Source organism: Orbicella franksi, chromosome 9 (genome assembly GCF_964199315.1).
Source record: "Orbicella franksi chromosome 9, jaOrbFran1.1, whole genome shotgun sequence".
Taxonomy (NCBI): domain Eukaryota; kingdom Metazoa; phylum Cnidaria; class Anthozoa; order Scleractinia; family Merulinidae; genus Orbicella; species Orbicella franksi.
This window is the reverse complement of record NC_138153.1, coordinates 6,519,801-6,544,581: the sequence shown is the minus strand read 5'-3', so window position 1 is coordinate 6,544,581 and position 24,781 is coordinate 6,519,801. Positions and strand designations below refer to the sequence as shown.

Here is a 24,781-nt window from a genome sequence, read left to right as displayed (position 1 = left end):
TGGTACAAATGTATACAAAAGGGTAAGGGTTAATGGACCTTGAGATAAGGCCTTTCCATTTAAAACTTTGTAGAATACCCCTCCCCCCCCCCCTCCCAGCTTGTGAAACAAAGATGTTCAAATTATTGTTTTATGAAAAAAGGCAATTATTAAAAAACAAAACAGTGCCAAGAGATTAAGTGATTGTCAATGCAAGTTTCCATTTGTATTTTGAATTAAAATGGGTATAACATGATCCTCAAGTATACTATGCAGCTTCACAGAGAGGCCCAAACTGATGATGAAAACATATGTTTCAACACTTAAAATTCTATTTTTGCTTCTTCCCTTGTACCTTGTGATCTTTGTAGGGAAATTCTGAAAAGGTCCCCACCCCCTGACCCCCCCCCCCCCCAAAAAAAAAAAATTCAAATTTTATATACAAATCACTTTTTTATCTTGAAAATGGTCTCAGAAACAACAAAACATTTTTATGGCTAGCTAAACTAATTATTAGGAAAATAAAAATGTTCAAGGAAAAAATGAACAGGAAGAAGCAACAACAAATTAACTTTTTTTTTTCAGAAGAGCTACTACTTGTACATTTTTCTAACTTACATGTAGGTCAACATAATTTGTTTTCGCAATTTACCACAAAAGAAAACACCACAGAAAGGAGAACTATAGTTGTGGCATCTGAGCTACATTTTTAAATGGAAACATTTCCCATAAAAAATTTCCAAATTATATTCTTACCAGTACAACAAAATACCAACTATATTTTGCAAAGAAGTATACTTAATTAATAAAATTGATGTAGTGAAATTTCCTATTTAATTTTTGTACACCTGATCTTACAGAGTGCAACCTTTGGTTTAACTGGTTCACTTTACCGTTAAGGAATAATTAAATAAATCACACCAGAGTGGCTTTGTATCTTTATTATAATTCTCATTATGAGTAGAGAAATCACACTTGTACACTGGTCCACTGATCAATACTCTTACGTGTATGTTAAACATGGGAAAGCAGGTTGCATCATCTAATCATAACATTGTATGCCTATGTGGGGTGTATATGCCAGGAGGTAACCACCTAAGAAAAGACAAACATAAATTATGTCATTGTTTCAATGACTCACCCTAAGTGGGTATTATGTTCATTACCACCTTAAAAAACAAGATATATTAAAGTATAATTTTTAACTCTGCTTTAAACTTTTCAAACCTACAATTTGTTTTCACATTCAGAGAGGTTCTTAAATTCACAAGCACACCACCCACCCCCCTCAGCCCCAATTCCTACTCTCCCATAGCCAGGATCCCATTTCAACCCTCCAATAAATCAGTAATTTTTTTTCTAATTTTGGTCTGACTTAGATTCATCTCCACTCAGCCATGAAAGCAATGGTGGTAGATTTCTGTATATTTGTTGGTCTAGTTCACTATTGTTCTCAGATTCCCACCTCCCTTTTGACAGAATTAAATTCCATTAAAAAATAAACTACAGTAGTTTAATCAAATTAATGCAGAGGCAAACATTGAACCAGAAAATACTATAATTTTGGTATGAACGATACCAAAGTATAACTTACATAATTAATATCACATCTTTTCTATTGTAATTTAAGACAGTGCAGCTACTAATAGATTGACCACAAAAACCTAAAAACATGACTTTAGAAACACAGGTAAGTGAGAATATTGCCAGTTTCGCTTTTGCCACCAACCACTCTGCATTTAAAAAAAAATACATGCAAGATAATGACAAAGCAATAACAAAACCAGCCAACCAACCTCTGGCAATTCAATAAACACACCAAATTCCCCTGCAAAATTCTCTTCAACACCTTATAGTACATGTAAATGTCAGCAGCATAAATTCAACTCAATGATTTGGCATGCTACTATCATCAAATGTTTACCCCTTAATTCAGAATTTTTAGGAGTATCAAATAGAATTCCACTATAGATTGCAAATGCTGTTTACCTTAACAAATATTTGCATTAATTCTGGAGATATTTAAGTTTAAAATGTGTAAAATATATGCAAATGAGAGGACTGATGATGTCATACACCAAACCCAATATTACATCAAGTGCAGACCATATATACAGCAGAGATCATTGAAACTTGGTAGCCTTATAGTTTTACAGGCAACACACTAATATGGCTATAAAAATATGTTCCCAATTATTGGCAACTCAATCTTTTCCAGTCCCCTCTAACGCAATTTCAATAATGCAGTGATTTTCAGCTTGAAAAACATTAATCAAGGCCATGAGGTGGCCAGAAAAGCCTAGAATATCAGGGAAGGTCTGAAATGCAGTCTGTTGCCATGGTAACAAAACTGTTAATCTCATATTATGTAGCACATCTGCAAATTGCATCGTAATAGCACTGTCCCCACTGGAGCCCATGGTTCAGTAGTTTACTTGGACAATAAATTTCATAACTTTACTGGGGGACTGGATGATCTAACTGGTATGTGGGAGATTCCCAGAATATTTGCAAGAATGTATGACTATCTCTTCACAGGTATTCATTAATAAATAAATAAATAAATAAATAAATAGACACTAACACTACTAACATGATTGAGTTTGGAAAATATATATATTTTTAGTTTATGATATTTTGAAAAATTCCCCTGTCCCATCTAACATGCTGATCTTCTTTAATTTGGTACTTGAAATTGATAACAAGGATGCTACACCTTGGCAACTCGTTGGCCAGGATATATTGCACAGTGTTCACATCAGATAATGGGTCTGTACATATTATTTATGTATTTATTAAACAGAGATCTCTCCATCCCATCCCTATGGAAATTCCAATTTTTATTAATACTTTTCTTTAAAAAGTTTGGCTTTTGAGACCCTCCCCATCCCTGGAATTTCCACTAATCTCCTTGGGGTGGGTATGGACATTTTCTAGAACCACACAATAAAACAAATAAACAAACTTTAAGATAAAATGTTGAAGTATAAGTCAGTGGGACATATATACATTGATCAACTTATAAAGACATGATTGATCATTGCAACGTACTATACACAACTTAAGCAAAGGTGAAATTATAGCCTGAAAAAAAAATTAGGTGTGAACTGGATTCTAACCCATGACCTCTGTGATACCGGTGTGATAACTTAATTAATTAAAGTTCTATGCTACAACATACCAAACTGCTAATTTATTATGAAGTGACACAGCTAAAGGAGAGTTGTCAAGAAATCAACTTTTTTGTGAATTCTAAGATCAATATGAGTCTTCTAAATTTAAGATTATTATACCTAACAAAAGACATACAGTAGGGCACTGCACTGTGTGCTCTCTCTACGCACTCTTCCAGGCAGGATAGTAATACATATACATGTACTTTTTTTTTTTGTTTGGAATATACTGTTACTGCATGGTCATACAAGAGGTACTAGTTGCTGCTGAGTAGTCTTAAAATACGTGAACTAAGTGTGACAAAATATAATGTATACTAAATCTGCACCAGTTCAGTACAATTTAATACCAAATTTTAATCAGCCGCAAAAAAAAAATTGTTAGCACCAGATATTACATGTACTTTGTGAAGGCTTCTGGAGGGGTTATACTTTTATAAAGTACCTGGTAGCAAGTACTATTTTGATTTACTAAAGCAAGACTGTAGTAACTGCTAAGAAAATGTGTTTTGTACATCCCAGAAAAATTGGGTGGGGGTCAGTGCAGCCCTCTTCACAAAAGTTAAACTCTTAACCTATTTATGACCATAATCTGTGATTTTCCCTACCCCATTTATGACTGTTGCAACTGCTACAGTTGCCCTAAACATAAGTTTTGAAGGACTTTTGTCGATGGTCTTATCAATAATGATGAAAATTGAGGTAGCTTATTCTAAAAAACATAACAAATTAAAGACTAGAGGGCAAAAGCCTTACCCTAGAGTATTCATGACCAAAACAGCTGAATAACCATACCCTTTGGACCTGCACAGCTGTATATAGCACATAGAGGAGAGTTCCCCCCCCCCCCCCTACCGCTGGAGCAGGAATCAAAATATTATTGCCTTGATAAAATAATAAAGATAAAATCTCAAAATAATCAAGAGTTACATATATGCAGGGGACTTCACTAACAAAATGATGCCTGTTGCTTGCTGTAAATTGTATATAAATTACTCCTACAATGTGCCAGAATTCTGTTAATCTGGTCACCAACAGGTCACAAAAATCTGACTGTATATTAATTAATAAATAAGAAAATGACCGACTGAGCTTTTGTTTGAGCCAGAATAGAGTGGCCATAATAACTAAGTGGCTGTGTTAATGGGGGTGGCTGTATGGTGAGGTACATTCCACAGTAGTGATAAAGATGACACTCTCAAACACCAGTACCCATAAAGAGTTTGGACAGTATATTTCGCATAATCAGTTGGAAGAGGAAGAGGGAAAATGGAAATAAAATAGAATGGCTCTTGTGTACCAGAGACAACCCTTTCCCCGAGTTACCCTGGCGGAGCTAACTTTTCACTTATTTCTTTGCAAAATTCAACCAACCGTTTACACGAGGATGACGAACCAGACTTGGGGGTGAGACAATTCAGGTGGGCAAGTTGACTCGCCTTGGCAGCTAAAGTAACCAACAACTTTTCTTTGAGTATACATAAACACTTTGGCTCGCCTAACTGGAACAACTCTCGGCATGGCAAGTGTCACGTAATGCCTAGATTTAAGATTTAAAGCAGCAATTTGTATCAAAGAAGAGAAAATTAACTTAGCAAAACCCACTCTGATCAAATGAGTGAGGGAAACTTAAACAAAGAGGGATAGCTGCACATTTGATTATTCAATAAGAGTTACGAATAATCATGCAGGGTCAACTTTTACTCGGCCTACATGGGCTACATTTTCTCATACAAACACTCGATAAAGTTGCCTCAGGGGGAGGGTTATCCCGGGTACCCGAGACCATACAAATGGGACCTGTGTTGCCTCAAAGAACACCCCCACGATTTTCAAAGGGGAAGGTCCATAAACAGGACCTTAACTTAGGGCAGCTTCAATGGCAGATTCCCTCTGATGGCTTGGATTTGAATAATTGATTTAATTACTTTTAAAGAGGACTAGAACTTAAAAATCTTGCTCGAATTTCGATCCAGCGAGGCATAAGTCTCCATGCCGTGAATCAAGTTTTTACTGGGCGTTTTAAAAGCACTCACCAAAGAGAAAGAGACTGATGACCCCAAACTACCGATACATATGTACTGTATCTTACTGAAAACAACAATCTTCGACGAGAGATGTAGCAATGTGGGATACTGACCTTCAGCATGCGATCCAGCTTGTCTCTTCTACCAATACACGTGAGCCAAGAGCAACAAAAGCTCTGGTGACAGCGACTTTCGGAGCTAAACGGCTTCTGTTAATTATGTTCCCGTAGTACACAGTGCAAACTATGGCCAGCAATACTTCATCCAGGTTGTTGTTAACATTATAGGCTATTGCAATTATTGTTATCACTAAATCACGAACAACAAGAACCAAAAGTCGGAACAACACCAGTTTTGCAAATGTGGAAAATTCGCCCGACGATGACGGAAGGCTCTCCGTTATTTTGCTTCAAAACAATAATAAACTTTTCTCTTTTCCCGAAATTTTTGCTTCAAAAGTCGAAGTAATGTGTCTGCAACATCCTTCCATACTCAATATAAAATGAAACGAAACTGATGGTTTACAAATAGAGGGAAATCATGAGTAATCGAAACGCCATTTTCTCGCTTTGTGAAGCGAGCCGCGAAGCGCAGTTTAAACCGGATGTGACGTCATTTTTTGTTGGATGATGCCTATACGAAAATTTCAGGAGTCTTCTGCCCCGCCCCTGCGCTTACCGAAATACTGAAGTGATGGTAAAACAGACTGCCGGTAAAATTGTCCGAGTTGTTGAACTTGTCAGATGGGAGCAGTTCACACAAAAATTTTCCGTTGATATCGGGGAATGCAACCACGTTATATGAAAAACACGACGGAATTTCTAAACAGGTAAACCCGCAGTCGATGCTGTCGTCGACGAGGTCAGAACCAAGACTGGTAATGTTCAAGAAACTGAACATGTGAAGCTTGTAGTTAACAAACGCCACGCCTGGTGGAGAGCCTCGGCTGAGACCTAAGAAAAAAATTCAGGTGTTCTAAGTAGCTAATACTTCTCTCGTTGGAGGCGTGGTGGCCTCATGGTTAGTGTGCTCGTCTTCGGATCGAGCGGTCCGGGTTCGAGCCCTGGCCGGAGACATTGTGTTGTGTTTTTGGGCAAGAGACTTTACTCTCACAGTGCCTCTGTCCACCCAGGTGTATAAATGGTTACCGGCAAACTTAATGCTGGGAGTAACCCTGCGATGGTAAACCGGGATACTGCTCCGGCCTAATGGGCCCCTTAGCTCGTATACAGACTTTATCTGCTATTATTGTAAATTTAATTCTAAACCTCGGATATGTAATTCTTGTTTTTTCATTGGTTCGACAAATCTCGCTTACACAACTGTGTTTGACCTTACATGGAAAATTGGTGGCAGCAAGTTTCGCTAAGCTTAAAAAGCAAAAATTGCTTCGGGGAGCTTTTTACCGCATAAATACAAGAAATAAAAAGCAGCGCAATTCCGAAAACTACAGAAAAGCAACAGAATTTCAAACTTAACTTGGTAACGTAGAGTTTTATACGCAGTGTTACCGCATAAATAATGTTACCGCATAAATACAAGAAATAAAAAGCAACGCAATTTCGAAAACTACAGAAAAGCAACAGAATTTCAAAATTAACTTGGTAACGTAGAGTTTTATACGCAATGTTTAATGCGAAAGGCTTGAAAAGGTACGACAAAAGCGACTGAATGAAGAAGAAAGGGAGCTAAATCTATGGGAAGATCAAATTTCGTAAGTAAGTTTAGCGTTTCAGTAAGTCTGTTAGCTTACATTTGGGCCTTATCCATTCATATTTCATAGAATACTGAATAACATCAGTGAAGTGAAATTAAATTGATGGATTCTGAGCAACACAACTGCTGGCTATTGATGATGACAGACGCGCAAACAAGGAAATTTTCGACTCCGCCATTTCAACGACTTGCACAGGACGTACAAATTTAATCAAGGCTATTATTTCGGATCTATTCGTAAACCCTTCTCGTTTGTCACAATTTCTTAAAATATCGCCGAGTTAAGAGGATATGGTGCGAGGAATATTGCAGAAGAAAGCTCTATTTCGCTCGCTTTACTGACATGCTTCATTCAGCACAAAAAGTGAACAACGCGAGGGAAATTTTCACGCCTTCTTCTCTTCTCTCTTCTGCTTAAGTCCACATTTTCCAGTCGATTGAAGAATTAAGAAAACAGTTATTCCATTGGCTCTTTTGGACATAAGAAGATTATAATAAACTCGACGCTACGCGCTTCGCTTGTTATTTAATATCTCATATCGCGCGAGTATCGTGAAATACTTGTTAAATATCCCTTTAGAGCGGAGCGCATATGACTAACTTTTAATTCAGTAATCAATGTTTTCAACAGTTCCTCATTAAGCAACTGAGATATGCCAACCAAATAAGCTAGCACTTTCCAGGGTTAATTAATTTACTATAATCATTCTTTCCTTATGAGGAAAGCGTTAGTCTCTTGCTTTAAGACACCTTCGATTTAGAAGTGTTTGAAGTCTACTATTGCAATAGCAAATTCTGTAACAAAAACTAGAGTACCAGTTTGATTATCTCCCGGCAGACGAGTTGTATGTTCCCTCGCTTTCTTATGACGTTTGCCAACTTTTAAATGAAAAGTTAATAATATATAGAGCGTATGAATTAAAAATATAAGCAACCACAATTGTAAGGTTTAATTTTCATGGAAGAGTTTTTTCTACCCGGAACCCAATAACTGCTCTTATATATCATACCCTAATTTCTAGCATTCCCTGAATTACCGTACACTTACAACATCTACTGTTACAAAATTTGTGAAAAGTTCTGGGAGTAATAACAAATTATAACAGAGAGTTCCTCTGTAATAGAAGTTAATACAGACAATGACAGTTATAATAACATAGCAAAATCCTACGTACCTGAAGAATGCTTTAAGGAAAAGGCTAATACCATCATTGCAACAATACGTCTGCTTAACACTGGGAGCCCAAGCTCCCAAGCCCAAGCTCCGTTCTCCATTCTTCCAAGCTGAACGGTATCAAATAAATCTTCTCTTATCTCTTAGCAAGCTTTTGTGTTTTCTTTAATACTCTATATTGGAGTTCCCGTTAGAAATTAAATTAAAATTTCAGAACTCTGAACATCTGCCAAGTTTATTTGTTTGCTTGAGGTGCATAGGATAAAAAAGCTAGAAACGCTATTGGTTATTTTGAAAAATATATCGTATAACCAAATGACATGTTTTTCCTGATATAAAAACATTGCATTACTAACGAACGTTTCTAAATGTTAGCAATTGCTATTATGTCTGTTGCTGTCCATCAGAGCAATCGTCATACATTTTGTTTTAATGCATGAGCGGATGGTAACGCTTCAAATTGGAAATTCAGATTATCCTCACTGCAAATATATATTAGGTCGTTAATAATTTAACAAAAATGAGTTGTAACCAAACATTTACTCATCACAAACCTTGCAGGAAATAAATCTGGCTCATGATTTTTCGATAGAGAACAGTCTTATGGGCATCTCAAACAGTTTACATGTCTCATGGGTAACTCATCCTTCTTCCACATTTTTTGTCCGATTAGTGTAACTGAAGACTACTGCGACAAATTTGGCTTTGGTGCTGTCATTTTCCGCTTTTGTCTCGATGATCATTTATAATTCATCCCACTAAGTAAATTCCGCCCAACCGCAATAACAAAATAGCAAAATACATCCGCTCTGTTTTGCAAATAACACCTTCATGTTATCAGTATAAATTTTGTAAATTATAATAATAATAATAATAATAATAATAATAATAATAATTTTGTAGATTGCTGTTAACCACAGAACAACCCTCACATGTGGGAGGGCTTGGCAAAGTCTGGGTGTTCTGCGAACAATTCACTGCAGTTGACTCATTTGAGGCCGCGAGCGGACATTGCTGAGTGTCACAGCTCGGTTGAAGAGCAAGCAGGTTTTCCTTCGATGCAATGAAGTTGCCTAGTTTTTCTCGCAAGGTAGCGTAAACAGACCCTTGGGTTTGGACGGTATGAGTTGAAGAATACCACTTCTCTATGATATCACCAGCCTTGAATGAAAACATTTTATGGGCTGGACCTTCTGAGATTTCGCCATCTTCCGTAAACTCGAGTAATGTCTCGACCAGACAAATCAAATCTTTAGAATCCCCATACCACTTGAATTGATTCTTCTTGTCCAAGTACTTGAGTCGACTAGTCAAAGATGCAATTCATGATGAATTCTCGTTTGCAAGAGGCATTTTTAATGAATTGAAAACCGACTAGAATACAAAATAGCGGAGGGCGATAAAATACGTGAGAACTCTCTGAGAGTAGACAAGGGAAAAGAACCTGATCTCCAAAGATTACAGAAGAAATACATTATAACCGTCACTAGAGCACATCCTCCGATGTCCATTTTCTGTAATCTTAATTGTTCTAAATCTGCCGAATATCACATGTTACATGTAGCGACCGTCGCGGAAGTAGTATGTGTCAGGTGAATAGCCCGCTTGGTTCCACATGAACTGATTTAACGAGAAATGGTTGCAGAACCGATTTAATGAGATGCGTTATCATTATTAGCTCATTCAAGAGACCGGTGACATACCCTGGTATTCGATAATGCAAATTTTTAACAAAACGAGCGGCTTGTCGTTGTGCACCTTAGATCTGGATGTCACGGATTTCCTTTTAGGTATGCGAATCACATACCCTGGTATTCGATAATAAATTGTATACCCAAGATCTGGATGTCATCAATTTCCTTTTGGGTAGGTGAATCCCACACAGGTGGCCTGTTACTAATGAATGACAAGAGTTTTCTTAAATGTGTTCCAGATGCCCTCGGATAAATGCAACAGAATAAAGTAAAACTTTATTTAGCCACCGGGTCAGCCTTCGTGATAATGCTAGTAACATATAAAGAATATAAAACTTGATCGAGGTCTGTAAAGAGTTCCACTTCTAAATATTTATTTTGTTTACGGCGTTTATTTGTTGTGCATTTCTCCTTTGCGCGGGACCTCCTTCGACTTTTTCCTCTTTGGACTCATTGAAGAGCGCCGTCTGATAATTGACTTCATTAGGAGCCTAGGAAGCTTAAGCCCAGTCGTCCACACTACACCGGAGGAATTTAAAAACGCATTAATCACCGGTCGGTTTTTTTTTTTCTTTTTTTTTTTTTCAGGAAATCTCGGCTAGGGAAATCACGTGGTTTTCCTGATCCTATCGAAAAGGCCCGTTTTATATGTTTCCGTCCACACGAAAACTCAAAGCCGGCGTTTTCAAATTCCTCCGGTTTGAAGAGCGTTTTCGAAAAGCTCCGTTTTCGTGACGGATTACTCTGGACCGTTGGCCAAACCGTGGAAATAAAGCTGTATGCGTTTTTAAAATTCCTCCGGCGTAGTGTGGACGGGGTCTGGAGCAAACCATGACGTCAATGAGCACCACCAAACAAAAGGTTTAATGAGCAAAACAAAGGCTGTACAAGTGTGTTCAGTAAACCTTTGTACATTTCATAGCCGTCCTCTGCAAAACAACAACGCAAAATGACCGCGAACGCGAACGATGAGTCGAACTGCTAATTTTTCGTATTTCCATTTAGAATTGAACGCAGTTATTACATATTTAGCCTGAGGGAGGTTTTAAAAGCCATAGGCATCCCGGACAAATTCAATTTTACAAGGCGTTGTCCTCGGAGTCGCCGTCGTCATTGTTAAGATCCCAATATTTGCATCTCGGATGCTGGAAGGTCTATACACTTGTTTAACGCGGGGTCTGTAATTCTAAGTGGCTGCTTTGTGCTTTTATCCCAAGACCAGTCGATAGCAGATGACAGTGCTGTGTAAAAACCGTAAAAAATCACATAAATTGCCGTTCTTTGTCAAGGTTCTTTTTAATTCAGCGATTAAGTTGTCGAGCGTTTCGGTAGGAAGTTTTTCCCTCCTGCTGAAACAATCTCGTTTACATGTACGTTTACTTGGCCGCTGCAATACCTTCTCATCTTCCCCATTACCACACGGCGATCGTTTGCATCTTCTTCTTCTTCAGTATAGCTTAAGGCTTTGAATACTTAAAGGCCATCGTCATCAATAACGTCCTTGAACATGGCGAGTTCATACTCGGAGCTTTCCCGCCCCAAACCAAGTAATTATTACCGTATTTCTCTTTCCATAGCTTCCAGTTCTCGTGGATCTCGCTACTTAATTGACCTCAAATCTAAATGTTGCGGAGACAATGATATCTGGTGAAATTACATTGAAAATTGGGATGCTTTAGGCGGCGAGGCACCGGAAATTGTTTTCGCTCGTACTTATTCGTAGACGGTAGACGTTGTCGACGAATTTGAACTACCCTTTCGCTGCAACATGTAATATTAGATGGCAGAGAAAACCTTAAACGAGCGTCACCAATCAAGGCTTAATCTGACTACTGTAAATCAAGGTACACAAGGTGAACGCGTATTTTAATATATAACAGTATGTATAGCATAAATTACAAAGCCGTTACAGAACATAAGGAGACATAAGCGTGCGTATAAAGAATGTTTGGCAAATTAGCATATGATAACCTTAAATTAAGGTATGTCCGCCATTTTGAATAATCAAATCCAGCCGGTGTCAGAAACTCGTTGTCCAGTTTGGCTATGACGTCAGTGCTTTGTCATTGGCTCACAGCCAAGCCTTTTGTTCTTTCGCTTTATAAGTGCGACACCACCCGGATGGTTGGGCGGTCACTTAACTCCACTGTAATGTACACATCTCTCTTAATCTCTCTTAAAACAATACCTCCTGGATATCATATAATTAAGTATTCTTCCTCTACCATCCCCTAAATATTCCCCCAAGATCCCTTAAAATACCCCCGCCTTTCATAAATCCCCTAGACAGCTCACTTCTCATTAATCCCACAGATATACCTACACAGCCTACATCTCATTAATCCCCCACATATATACCTACAAAGCGTACGTCTCATTAATCCTTTACATATACCTACACAGCAGACAACTCGTTAATTCCCCACATATACCTACACAGCCTACATCTCATTAATCCCCCACATATACCTACACAGCCCACATCTTATTAATCCCCTACATATACCTACACAGCATACAATTCATTAATCCCCAACATATACCTACACAGCCTACATCTCATTAATCCCCCACATATACCTACACAGCCTACATCTCATTAATCCCCCACATATACCTACACAGCCCACATCTTATTAATCCCCTACATATACCTACACAGCATACAATTCATTAATCCCCAACATATACCTTCACAATACATCTCCTTAATGCATATACCTACACAGCCTACATTTCATTAATCCCCCACTTATGCCTAGACAGTATACATCTCGTTATACATTTCATCAAACCCCAGCATATACCTAGACAGCCTACATCTCATTAATCCCCCACATATACCTACACAGACTACATCTCATTAATCCCCTACATATACCTACACGTCCTACATCTCATTAATCCTCTACATATACCTACACATTCTACATTTCATTAATCCCCCACATATACCTACACAGCCTACATCTCATTTATCCCCTACATATACTTACACAGCCTTCATCTCATTAATCCCCCACATATACCTACACAGCTTTCATCGTGTTAATTCCCAACATATATCTACACAGTCCACATCTCATGAATCTCTCACATTTACCTTCACACTTTACATTTCACTAAATCGTTTCTAAAGTCATCTCATCATCTCATGTAGAACCAAGTGGTCTTAAGATATCTTAGAACAAATAAATTGACTATCGCTATGCAAATTGTCCGTTCACTTGTAGCCTGCGGACAGGCTCCAGGAATGGTGACGAGGGGAGCGCAATTCGCGGAATTCTTTTTTTCGCGCTTAACGGTTCGCTTTGCTCGCCGGATTTTTTTTTTCCGCCCCCACCGGATTTTTTTTTTTCCGCCCCCGCCGGATTTTTTTTTTCCGCGCCCGCCGGATTTTTTTCCGCCCTCGCTGGGAGCCTCTTCGCAGGCTGGTTCACTTGCCGTGCGTTCAGCTATTCGAACGGATACCGTAAAGAACGTTTTCACGTGAGAGGTCACATATTTGCCGATGCATTTTTGTGGTTGAATCGGCATAGCTCTTCTTTTAACGACGCTTTCCGGGTCAAAAAAGTAAATCGACGATCTACTTTTTACGTGACGCGTGATTGGTGAAAAGAATTTTCTGTGATGCGTAGTTTAATAGAAAAATTCAGCGTGATGTTTGATTGGTACCCCACCTTTGCCACCCTCCCATAACTTAAATAACGATAAATCAAAGCATAGTATATATGTTTCAGCATATGAAAGTCAAGATAATGTCTCAGTTTCTAGAGAATACCAATATTTTTAGCTATTTTACTATTTATATGTTGCAACTGTGGTTACCAGTTGGGATGCTTGTAAATATAAACTCCTAAATATTTAATACAATTCAGTTTTCTTCTAAATTGTCAATATTTATCCTAGGGTGATACCTACGCGGCGAAACCAACATATAGTTAGTCTTTCAAAATTAATTGATAACTTAATTACAGATAACTTAATTACAAATACTTGTAGATAAGTTTAGGCTGACAATAATAGATAGTTTGTCAATTTTCAGAACTTCACCTTTAAAAATATTACGTAATCAGCCAAGGTGGTACTTCCTTTCAGGCTGGATTAAAGCAATATATATAATTTCCTCGCGATCTTTGGCATTTGGGTGATTATTACTTCTTTTGAATATATATAACTTTCAAAAGCTCTAGCCCAAAAGAAAATATAGCAAGACTTCTCCGACTTCGTTACACATGCAAAATTAAAAAAAAAAAATTCAGTCATTTTATTAGCATTACTGGAGGCCTCAGACACCAACCAATAGCATTGCAGACTCCCTGTAATACCACAGTAAACAATCACCTTAACAAATATCACAGGTGCAAAAGGCTTTGAAACAGACTCTAGAATTTCACACGAAAATCTAACAAAGTAATCAAGCTAGGAATTGCTTCAGTCACACGTCAAGTCTTTCAACATCGAAATTCGTAGCAACCAAAAATGGGACTTGGCCAACTGAGCGAATGTCTGATTTCAGCGGTGATAATCTTAGCCTTCCTTTCAAAGACTTCTCAAGGTACATTTTATGGGCTATTGGTAAATTTCTTTTTTTCTTCCTCTTTCCTGAAATTATTTTTTGCAACATGAAAAATCTTTAGTATCACCGCAATTTCTGTTCCTGCTCGATCCTAAGCTGTACGCCATTTCACCCTGTTAACTATAGTCCGGTTAAGGTTGCCATGCCTTACACCGCTAGAAAACGCTATATCGTATCATCTTGGAAAACAGGAAGACCAGAAAAAGCCATCACCTTAAAACATTCAGACTAACGAACAAATAACAACTTTGAGCCAAAATGTGTTCGGATATTTGTCTTTGGACATTAACTGTTCCTCAAAGCTCACAATGCCTCGAGCTACGCTTGCGGAAAACTGTTCGCTTCTCGAAACAGGTAATGTCCGTGGACAAATATTCGAGCATATTTTCGCGCAAAATGGAGGCTATTGTTTATATCAAGTCATGCTTGGTGACTCGAGCTGCGCCCTCGTCAACTATCGCGCAATAGAAATCTCGAGCTTATAATACAGTTGTTAAATATGGTGAGTCTCAGATTTCAGCTATCAATTAATTTCGAGTTATTTATCAGCAGACAGCAAGAGATTATCAAGGTAAGAGGGTCAATCCCCCATATAAGCCTCATACCCAAGGTAATTACTCTTAAGTTATTTTTAGCAAGGTACCCTGGTCCTCCACGGCTGGTACTCGCGCGTTCCGTGGATGGTTTAGTGGAGGATTTGTTTCTGTTTCGCTTCGTTTCGTTTCGTTTCATTTCAAAGCCAAGGAAAACCTTAAACGCTAGAAGAATGTCTTCTAACTTAATTTCCTTTTGACATTTAATATTTTGACCGCTAGGCATCATTTAAACCCCATCCAGACGCATTAAGTGGAATTTTCCTTGTTTTACGGGTCACTGACTTTCTAGTTTTGTTTTAAAGGTCTCAGCCGGACTCCTAAAGGCGTGTCATTTATCAACTTCAAGGCCGAAGAGTTTTCGTACCTGAATATCACCAGCCTTGGCTTAGAGCATGTCCTAAACGACACTGAGTGTGGGTTTGCCTGTTTAGGAATCACTTTATGCTTTTCTTATAACCTGGCTGCATTCTCTGATATCAACGGGAAACTGTTGTGTGAACTGCTACCATCTGACAAGTTCAACAACTCGGACAAATTCACCAGCAGTCCGTTTTACCATCACTTCAGTATTCCAGTGAGTGCAAACTGATTATTGCTCTCGCTTTTATTCCAAAGAGAACAATATGTTCCTTAAAATTCGAAAGCCAGAAGTGCCATTGTTTTTTTACTCACGGCAGTTTGTGCACGATGTTTTATTGCTCAGAATCAGGCTCGGAAAATACACCGAGTGTCATATTCAACTCTGAGGTTGTCGGTAAAGGAATTATCTCATTAGGTTGATGCCGAGAAAAAACGCTATGACTTTATCAAACAGGGTCTTGAAGAAAGGTTATTTAAACACATATATGTTAGCATATCACTCTCGGATGAAGTAGGTATCCTCAATTAAGATATACTCAATCTTTGATTACCAAACCAGTACAGGACAAACGTAAAACGATAAAATCCAAATAAAATGCTTCTTCCACCTTTTTGATACACTGAAACTGTAAACTTTTACAAACTTGCTCCTTCTTACTGAACTGATTGAAACCAGCGGAATAACAAATAACGAGTACCTGATACCCAATACTTCGGCGGCATGTCTGTGCACGTGAGTTTGGTCGAATCATGGTTCGCATTTTTACGAGACGGAGTCAAGACGAATTACTCACTTAACCCACTTAAATCCGGTCACATCAGGGCTGTCTCTTTAGTTTTTTAACTTTCTTGCCCTAGCTAGAGCTGAATTATAATCATGACCGGACCAGGTGATGTCGATTAAGAGATTTAACCTTTGTCTCTTAGAACTGACTTTTTCCAGTTTAACAAGTATGAAATATTTTTGGTAAAAACAGAATCCCTGCTCCAGTGCTCCTTGTATAAACAGTGCAACATGTGTGGCCAAGTACGAAGATCGTGATTATCAGTGTGCTTGCGCTGCAGGATATGTTGGAAGGCACTGTGAAATAGGTATTTCAACGCATTAGTTTGCCATACTTGACTTTTTTTTTATCGTTTCTTACTGTTATACCTTATCTAGAGTCATCTCGTGCGTCTTACATGACCTCCTCTATAGCCCACCCCATTTTATTAGATATATTTAGGACCACATACTCTCCAATTAGGAAATAATTGGATAAACAAATTTCGAGGACTGCTTAAGCTCGACAAACCCTCGAGCCAATTGTAACTTGGCAATCAAAGGAAAAGGCCACTACCCAGTTGCCTTTTGCCTCGGTTTCAAAACGAGTCTTCGAGCGAAACCATTCATGATCATATTAAAATGTGTTCCGTCTACATGTTCATTTTCATGTAAATCAAACACATTTTCATATCAAAGGTTTTGCAGGAAGACTCGTTTTGGGACAGAGGCACAAGGTCACCCTAATATGGCCTATCAATTGAATTCAATTACTACCAAATTGGACTAGAGCGCAATCGTAATATCTGTTATTTATACTGCCCTCAGAGCGGTCCAAATGCACTTTGTCAATTTATATTTGAACACTGTCCACATTAAGGACTAATCTAGACATCTTAGGGTTTTGGGATTATAACATTTTTATCCATGTTATCAGATGTGGGAGTTCACACCAACTGCCAGGATATCTTGACATTAGGACATTCTCGAGGAAATGGAATGTACTGGTTGGACCCGGATGGAGGAAGCCATTCAAATGCATTCCTGGTCTACTGTGACATGACGTCATACAATGGAGGATGGACCATGTGCTACACTACTGATGAATATGTCAAATCCAAGACTGAAGTCACATACAGCGCTCAATTTCCATATGGAAGTGACGGCTACAGGACCAACTGTAACAACATTCCGGTAAGTTGATAGAATTCTCCTCCTTTATGAAATTTTAAACAAATGGCTCAGGCGGTATTTATATTTTGTCTTACCGTGCCCAAATTAGCCAATCAGAAGCCGTGTCTACTGATATCCTGATATCCTGCGATACCAAGTCACTGACCTGATATCTGAGACCAAACTGATATCTGAAAACCATGGCAAGACCAAACTCGCCTGATATGACATCGAAGCGTAACAAAAAGGTACACTTCGCAGTCATATTAGACAAGTTTGTCTTAGCTATAATTGGTAATATGGCGAAACACGGTCGAGCTGAAATATTTGAGGAAGACACCAGACAACCCTGATATATCCCCGAAGCGTGCCAGTGTGGATTGAACAAGTTTGAATAAATTGGAAACCATTCAGTTCATTTGCTTTTTCGTTCAGTTCACAGAAATTATCTTTGTTGATCACCAAACTGGAAGCAAGGTTTACTTTAGGCGACGAGTCAACCAGGCCATAACGGCCGCTGATAACTATGGGAATGCTGCCGGCACCTATGGATTGTGGGACGGTTTTGGAACAAACAACGCTTACTCCTACCAACTGTTGATCTGTGATCATTCTCGCTACTACGGCTTCCTCATTTCCGGTTACACGGGTAACTGTTACAAGCACTGCAACAATTGGTGCTCGGATCATGTTTCACCTTACTTCCGCACGGCTACCTCCAGTTACACGGGCGTGGCTTTCAACAGCAATGGCCGCCGCTCCCACAGCAAGAGGGCTATGAGTGTTGGTTTGCGTTAGGATATAACTTTGACTAAACAGTGTCCCAGAGAAGTACTTTCTCATATAAGTTGTCCAAGTTATATGTTCGGCACCAAAGACTATGGTTTCTTGAGCCGCTCTGGTCTGAAAGATGGTATCGATCATTTGACCATGTTGCTTTTAAATTGGGTCGCCCTAAGTTTGAATTCGGGATGGGTTTTTTTAGGCTCGATTACCAGCCGCTGTTCGAGAAAGGAACCCGCGTTTCTCTAAGAGGGATGTAGACCAGACTCAAGTGAGTGGCGGAAATCGAGCCTAAAGTTTTTGAAGAAATTATAAACTGTATTTCAATCATTAATCTAACGATTATTTGATCAATATTCAATTGACGAGGTTCTTTAAGTCATGCTCAAAATTTCAAACTGATGTAAACTTGATTCTTATCTCCGTTTTTTAATTGCATTACTGTTATTTCTTGTTTTGTTAAGTTGCACACTTTTGTGATACTGTAACATTCATGGTCACGCAAATACAGCTGCTTGTTGTTGAGAAGTCCGATCTGAAATTGGGTAACGAAAATCCCATATCTTAATCTGAATTAGAGGGTAATGATTAAAAAGAAGCCCCCTATATATACCCCCACCAAAATTTTTCGGGGAGTACCCCTTACCCCCACAACTTTACTCAACCTCTTCCAAATAAGGAGGGGTAAGTGCACAAATCCAATGGGTCACCCTGGATAGCTTAAAATTTAAAATAAAAGCATCGTATAAACCAGTGCACAATAGGCCACGATCGATATCAATATTCCAACGTTGCTCCGAGGCTTTCGGGTCAAAATTGGCAATTGTTTTGTCTCTCAATTCCCAAAAGAGACTTGGATACAAAGAAAACAACACCAAAAATAGAAGTTTGTCCTGAAAGCTTCGGAGCCATGTTAAAATATTGATATATCGAACGTGGCCCATTACGGCCGCTTATATTTACTCACTAATAAAAGGACTTTAATTTATTGCTAGTAGCTTGAATAAAGCAATGATAACAGTCATCTTTAAAAAGTTACACACAACACAAGGCAGAAGTCTATTCAGCAATTTTCGCAATAATTAGGTGATGGAATCTCAGTTAAACTTTCGGTGAGTTGTTGCAGGCTGTACCGCTGTTTCAAAATTTCGTTGAAGGGTCTTTTTAAACTCAGAAGACAAAGCTTGTTGTTTCTCGTCGAAATAATTTTTTCATGCCTTGTCAGCATTAAAAAATCTCACGTATCCATGACCCTGATAAATATTGCATTTTTCATTTTTCATACAGCCGACTTGTAGACTTCTCCGCGATCGGAGATACCCATGGAACCCATAATAATTTAGTTTTACCTTTCGTATCTAAGTCGGAGTATTTTTTTGATAATTGCAAGGTAGCAGGGCGGTAACTACTTTATATTTCACATCATATGATCACATCCACACTCTGGAAAACAACCGCGTGAAATAATAAAATCCTGCATTTTGTAGAGAATACATAATTTATTATGGCGATAACATTTTCCGTGTTTCAGTCTGAAGTGCCTTTAAATATTAAGATATAGGATAACCCCAGAAACCTGGTACAAGTCCCCCCATTTCTTTGTTTCTTGAGGCCTGATAGTGTTCCTGGTGTTATTAGAATCTTTGGAAGCTCGAAGCGGACTTTCTCATATCGTCGTGCGAACACTTTCGCATTGTTTCTTAACATCCATTTTTCCTCTGTTATTTTAATTTAAATCAACCTGCCCGTCACACTTTTTTTGCTGGCGCGGGCGAATATAATTAAGCAGGCAAGCAAGAAAAAATTAAGCAAACGGATGAAAAATAGTAATCTCTACTTCCTTGAAAGTAAAAAAAACACTGGTCTTAAAGAAGACATGCTTATGAATTGTACCCAGGCGTTGTGTGTATAATCCATAACTTGTTCCCCAACCAAAAAAATGGCTAGTTATATTTTAAATATTATTATTATGAGTTTCACCTGCTTCATCTTTGTATGTTTTTCTATTGAAAACACAATATTGGCCCAGTTGAGCCCACATCAAGCCGTAAACCAATATCATTGCTAGCAGCCTGTAACTCTATCTTAAGACTTATAACCAGCTTTGACAGAAATTACAGGTGGCAGTTTCAGCGTGATTTAAAACACACCAATACTTGACATTAAGAATTACTTAGAAGATTGAAGCCACGACGACAAATGCATGCATGGAGCTCGGCCCCCAAAAGCGAAAGAACTGTCTGGTTCTTACAATGGTCCTAGCCTCTTTTGGATCACAGTTTATTAACGGTAGGCCTCAAATTAATTCATGTATACAAAAGGAAGTGAATTCACGGCTTATAATCGCTATAACTTGCCACTGTTAAAGCGAAAAACCGCCAACAACACAGACTAACAGTTTAAAAGCACGCTTTCCGTTTTCTGCAGCAAAATAAAAACAATTCATAGCACCATGTCAAATCCTTAACAAACGTTGAAGAGCTCGGACGAGAGATAAAACGTGAATTTCTTGGAAATTTCTAAATGAGCAAAGCATGCATTAATAAAGTACTATCTGACCGAAAATGTTAACAAAACTCGGTTATCTGTAAACTTATTTCACAAGGTTTCCGCCGGAGTTCTTCTGAAGATGCAGTGAGCTTTATCAACTTCAACGCCTACGAGTTTTCGTACCTGAACATCACCAATATTGGTTCAGAACTTGTCCAAAGTGATACCGAGTGTGGCTTTGCCTGTTTAGGAATCACTTCATGCTTTTCTTATAACCTGGCTGCATTTTCTGATATCAACGGAAAGCTGTTGTGTGAACTGCTCCCATCTGATAAGTTCAACAACTCGGACAATTTTACCAGCAGTCCGTTTTATCATCACTTCAGTATTCCGGTAAGTACAACATTGAATTCAGATATTAAACTATTTTTGAAGGACAGGTATTCATTTGTACATGATTCAGAAGAACATATAGGTGCAAAGATGAAATAATCAATTGCTCTTTCTATACAAGAGTCAAACAAAAAAGTCAGTTTACTTTCGTTTTCTTTGAGCCTACAAAAATTAAAAAATGCATGCATACTCATTAAGTAGAATCATTAAGCCTAAACGTTTTGTTTTTCTTCTTCTTCTTTTCTTTGTTTCATCTTCATGATCTTTTTCCCCAAATAATAGAATAATGTTTTCCACCATCCTGTTCGCCTTCACCGCGAATTTTGGAGAAACCTTATACCTGTTTTTTCACTGCACCCTGGACTCTACCAATCACTAGGCGGAAACTAAAAGAGCTGTTAAATAAATTATGACCCTAAAAGTCATTATGCAACTGGCAAGTTTATCACACATTAATAATTTAAGAAACAGCAGATGGCGCACGTGTAAACAAACACGCGCAGCTTTACGATGCCACACGGCTTGTTGAACCATCAGAGAACACAACCTACAGTTCAATAGATATATCGTAATGCTTATTGTTGAAACAGACTCCATGCTCCAGTAATCCTTGTATGAACAATGCACCGTGTGTGGCCAAGTACGAAGATGGCGGTTACCAGTGCGCATGCGCTGCAGGATTTATTGGAAAACACTGTGAAATAGGTATTTTAGCTGAATTTGTCTTGATTTTTCTTCTTCGATTCAAAAGAGACATGCTATTCATTCCTTCAATTCCATGCTGGAGTAGTAATCTTACATTCATTTGCTGTCCATTACACCCTTAGTAAGTATGTCAGTTCTAAAATGCCTTGGACGAAGATTTACAATTATATCTTTGCGCCAAAGACTTCGATTAACCCCTTGTGAAAAGAAAACTCTGATGTTTTGTATCCTTCTGCAAATGAGGCTAGCCCTCGTTGTTTGAAGTAATACATCTAACTGCACCCTGAATAGTCACATTTCTGTAAGTTTAATTTGACACTCCGAAAATAACGTTCTCAGTAAGCTTAGATGCAATTCACGGGCACAGTTGCAGAACTAATTTCGTTGGTGAGGAAGATGCAAATTTGACGATGTGCTAGTCAGGAAATCCCCTAAGGGGAATCCTTATGGAACGGAGGTGGGAATGTCTTGGTAGGAATGTGATAATGTTTTTTCTTTGTTATCCTTTTAGGCCTTGATTGTCAGCATATTGTGAAACGAGGACAATCTCAGGGAGATGGTCTGTACTTGTTGGACCCGGGCGGAGGAAGCCATTCAAATGCATTTCTGGCCTACTGTGACATGACGTCATACAATGGAGGATGGACCATGTGTTACACTACTGATGAATATGTCAAACCCAAGACTGAAGTCACATACAGCGTTCAGTTTCCTTATGGAAGTGACGGCTACAGGACCAACTGTAACAACATCTCTGTAAGTTGACTAATGTTTTCTAGTAGTAGCAGTGAGATTATGTACCATGATAATTCGATTTAGAGCCAGGGGCGCTAATTTACTTTTGGTAGCTCAAGGAAGAGCGCTGCTTGGAGAAGAGCGCTTGTTAAGGACTTGGTGCTTATTAAGTTTTCAAAATATACATCGATATCTAAACGATACTTAAATGAAAAACAACGGATACTGTAGCTCAACGCTTGTAACAATAGGGACTCGAAAGCGGACTTCATAATTCATTTGTCCTATCAGTTTATTGTATAATAATATTATTAATGATATAATAATAATGTTTACCTTTTTGTATGTCACTGTCATGAACGTGTTGAATCTCACTTTCGCTAGGGGGTGCTTATTATAAAAACGGCACTCGATGGGAACGGGAACTTTTTGGATGGAGGGCGCTAAATCAAATCATTACCATACTTTCTTTCATTTTCTCCCTAAAAACTCAAAATGTAAAACGAAAAAAACACTCCAAATTACTTATTTTCCCAGAAGACGATACAGTGAAAAAACTGCGACAGAGAGGTCTAGATTTATGTGTGCGTATTTTAACTCTCTGTATGTGTACTGATGTTACCAAGGGCAACTACTTCTCCGCAGTTAAACTTCCTCGGGCAAATACACGTTGAAGATCGAAGACGGGGAAATCTCAAAGTTGTGATAAATTCACCAGCAATGGAATAACCCACAGTGACTTCATATGCTATTTGTTACTGATCTTTCAGTTCACAGAAATTATGTTTGTTGATCACCAAACTGGAAACAAGATCTACTTTAAGCGATTAGTCAACCAGTCCATAACGGCCGCTGATAACTATGGGAAAAATGCTGGCACCTATGGAAAGTGGAACAGCGTGGGAGCAAATAACGCTTACGATTACCAGCTGTTGATCTGCCATACTTCGTTCTACGCTGGATTCTTCGTTTCAGGTCACACGCAGAATTGTTACAAGGACTGCAATTCCTGGTGCGGTGATGGAAACTCGCCTTACTTCCGTACGGCATCAACTAGTGCAAGTTACCTGGGCGTGGCTTTCAACACGAATGGTCATCGCCCCCTTAGCAACAGACTCATTAGCGTTGGTCTGCGATAAATCCCATTAACACTCCAGACAAAGCTGATCAACTTTGTTTGGCGCTACCAAAAATCAAGACAAATCTTGTAACCACCAAATTTTCATTTTGGTAGGCGCTTCAGCCATAGTTAGCGCTTCAGCGAAAAAAAGTATGAAAAAAGATTGATTCTAAGCAAAGTTATATACGAAAAACGTTTCTTTGCATTATTACCTCTAATTGATAGCTGTCAACAAGTTGAGGGTCCACAATAGGGTTCTCAGATCCCGCTTTCCCGCCCATTTTTTCCTGTTAATCCCGCCATCCCGCCCTTTTTTACTTGGGAATCCCGATCCCGCCCACTTTTCAATAACGTTTTTCCGTTAATTATTAATTTGTTAAATAATGATTAACGCAGAAACTTTACAAAAATAAACATTACAGAAAAGATCATGAAAGGCCTATCTGTATGCAATGGGTAGCAGATAAGTAACCAGAAATGATTGTTACGTTTGCTTCTTTAAACGTTTCACTGTTTTGTTTTGTTCTTTTTTGACGTATTAGTGTAAGAGAGAGATTGTTCACTCCCATATTCCTAGTCCTGGTTTTTTGGAAAACAATCAGCTGAATATTTGAAGATGTGTGTTGGTTCGTGCGTCTGACATTCGATCGGGTGCTAGCTCAATGGGCCCTAATCCTGTTCTTATATATCGTGTTTTTTATTTAGACAGGAAGATTTGGTCCGTATCATCTCCATCCATCGAGTTGTACAAACATGCACAATCAAATTGTCGGGAAAAAAAAAGAAAAAATATTACTTGAGTATTTCAGCAGAACATTAGCCTGCTATTGAACCGAACAGCACGGCCGAATGTAGATACTCTCCCTAGCAGGAAGTTCGTTTCCCTGTCATATTCCGACAAGAAATCGTGCAGAGAATTTCATCTTGTAAAATAAATTATTGCGTAAACAGTCGCCACAAAAAAACTCCCACTCCCGCCTGATGGTCCGTCCCTAACCCCATGTCGGGAGGAAGAGAGACCCTGGGAATGAGGCTGGTTTTGTCATAGCAAGTCTCACGTGCCGTTCACGTGCGAAGAATTTGAAACCGGAAATATAAATAATATTTTCATATTAATTCTTCTTTTCGTTCTTTGAGGAAAGCATACCCATTGACACTAACTTTACGTGCGATTCAAACGAAAGGTATTTTAAATGCACCTATTTACACATAAACGTTTATTATTAACCACTTCTGTTAGCGAGACCACTTCAGAACGATCATAACAGTCACAGCATAAAGCAGAGGGCATGAAGGTCATGCCTGATCAGACCAGACACAA

General features: G+C 38.5%; 3 protein-coding genes across 3 annotated transcripts in view; 2 read left to right on the top strand and 1 right to left on the bottom strand.

The window, feature by feature from the left end:
• Nucleotides 1-24,781, bottom strand: part of LOC145496850 (voltage-dependent calcium channel subunit alpha-2/delta-2-like) — a 132,345-nt gene that overhangs the window by 17,956 nt on the left and 89,608 nt on the right. The gene's annotated exons all lie outside the window — the stretch shown is intronic.
• On the top strand, nt 14,842-18,051 carry LOC145497499 (uncharacterized). Its single transcript, XM_081477308.1, has 5 exons — nt 14,842-14,913; nt 15,228-15,512; nt 16,276-16,390; nt 16,999-17,255; nt 17,670-18,051. The coding sequence occupies exons 1-5, from the start codon at nt 14,842-14,844 to the stop codon at nt 18,030-18,032; spliced, it is 1,092 nt and encodes a 363-aa protein (XP_081333434.1). The 3' UTR covers nt 18,033-18,051.
• On the top strand, nt 20,225-24,227 carry LOC145496982 (uncharacterized). Its single transcript, XM_081476750.1, has 5 exons — nt 20,225-20,306; nt 20,623-20,900; nt 21,491-21,605; nt 22,117-22,361; nt 23,111-24,227. Exons 1-5 carry the CDS (start codon nt 20,225-20,227, stop codon nt 23,477-23,479), a joined length of 1,089 nt encoding a protein of 362 aa, XP_081332876.1. The 3' UTR covers nt 23,480-24,227.

Excerpts from the sequence above, each read along its gene's own strand:
- LOC145497499 (XM_081477308.1), top strand. The coding sequence starts at position 14,842 with ATGGTGAGTCTCAGATTTCAGCTATCAATTAATTTCGAGTTATTTATC. Across the intron at positions 15,513-16,275 it reads ACCATCACTTCAGTATTCCA|AATCCCTGCTCCAGTGCTCC; the intron begins GTGAGTGCAAAC and ends TGGTAAAAACAG. Across the intron at positions 17,256-17,669 it reads CCAACTGTAACAACATTCCG|TTCACAGAAATTATCTTTGT; the intron begins GTAAGTTGATAG and ends TTTTTCGTTCAG.
- LOC145496982 (XM_081476750.1), top strand. The coding sequence starts at position 20,225 with ATGGAGCTCGGCCCCCAAAAGCGAAAGAACTGTCTGGTTCTTACAATG. Across the intron at positions 20,307-20,622 it reads TGGATCACAGTTTATTAACG|GTTTCCGCCGGAGTTCTTCT; the intron begins GTAGGCCTCAAA and ends TTATTTCACAAG. Across the intron at positions 22,362-23,110 it reads CCAACTGTAACAACATCTCT|TTCACAGAAATTATGTTTGT; the intron begins GTAAGTTGACTA and ends CTGATCTTTCAG.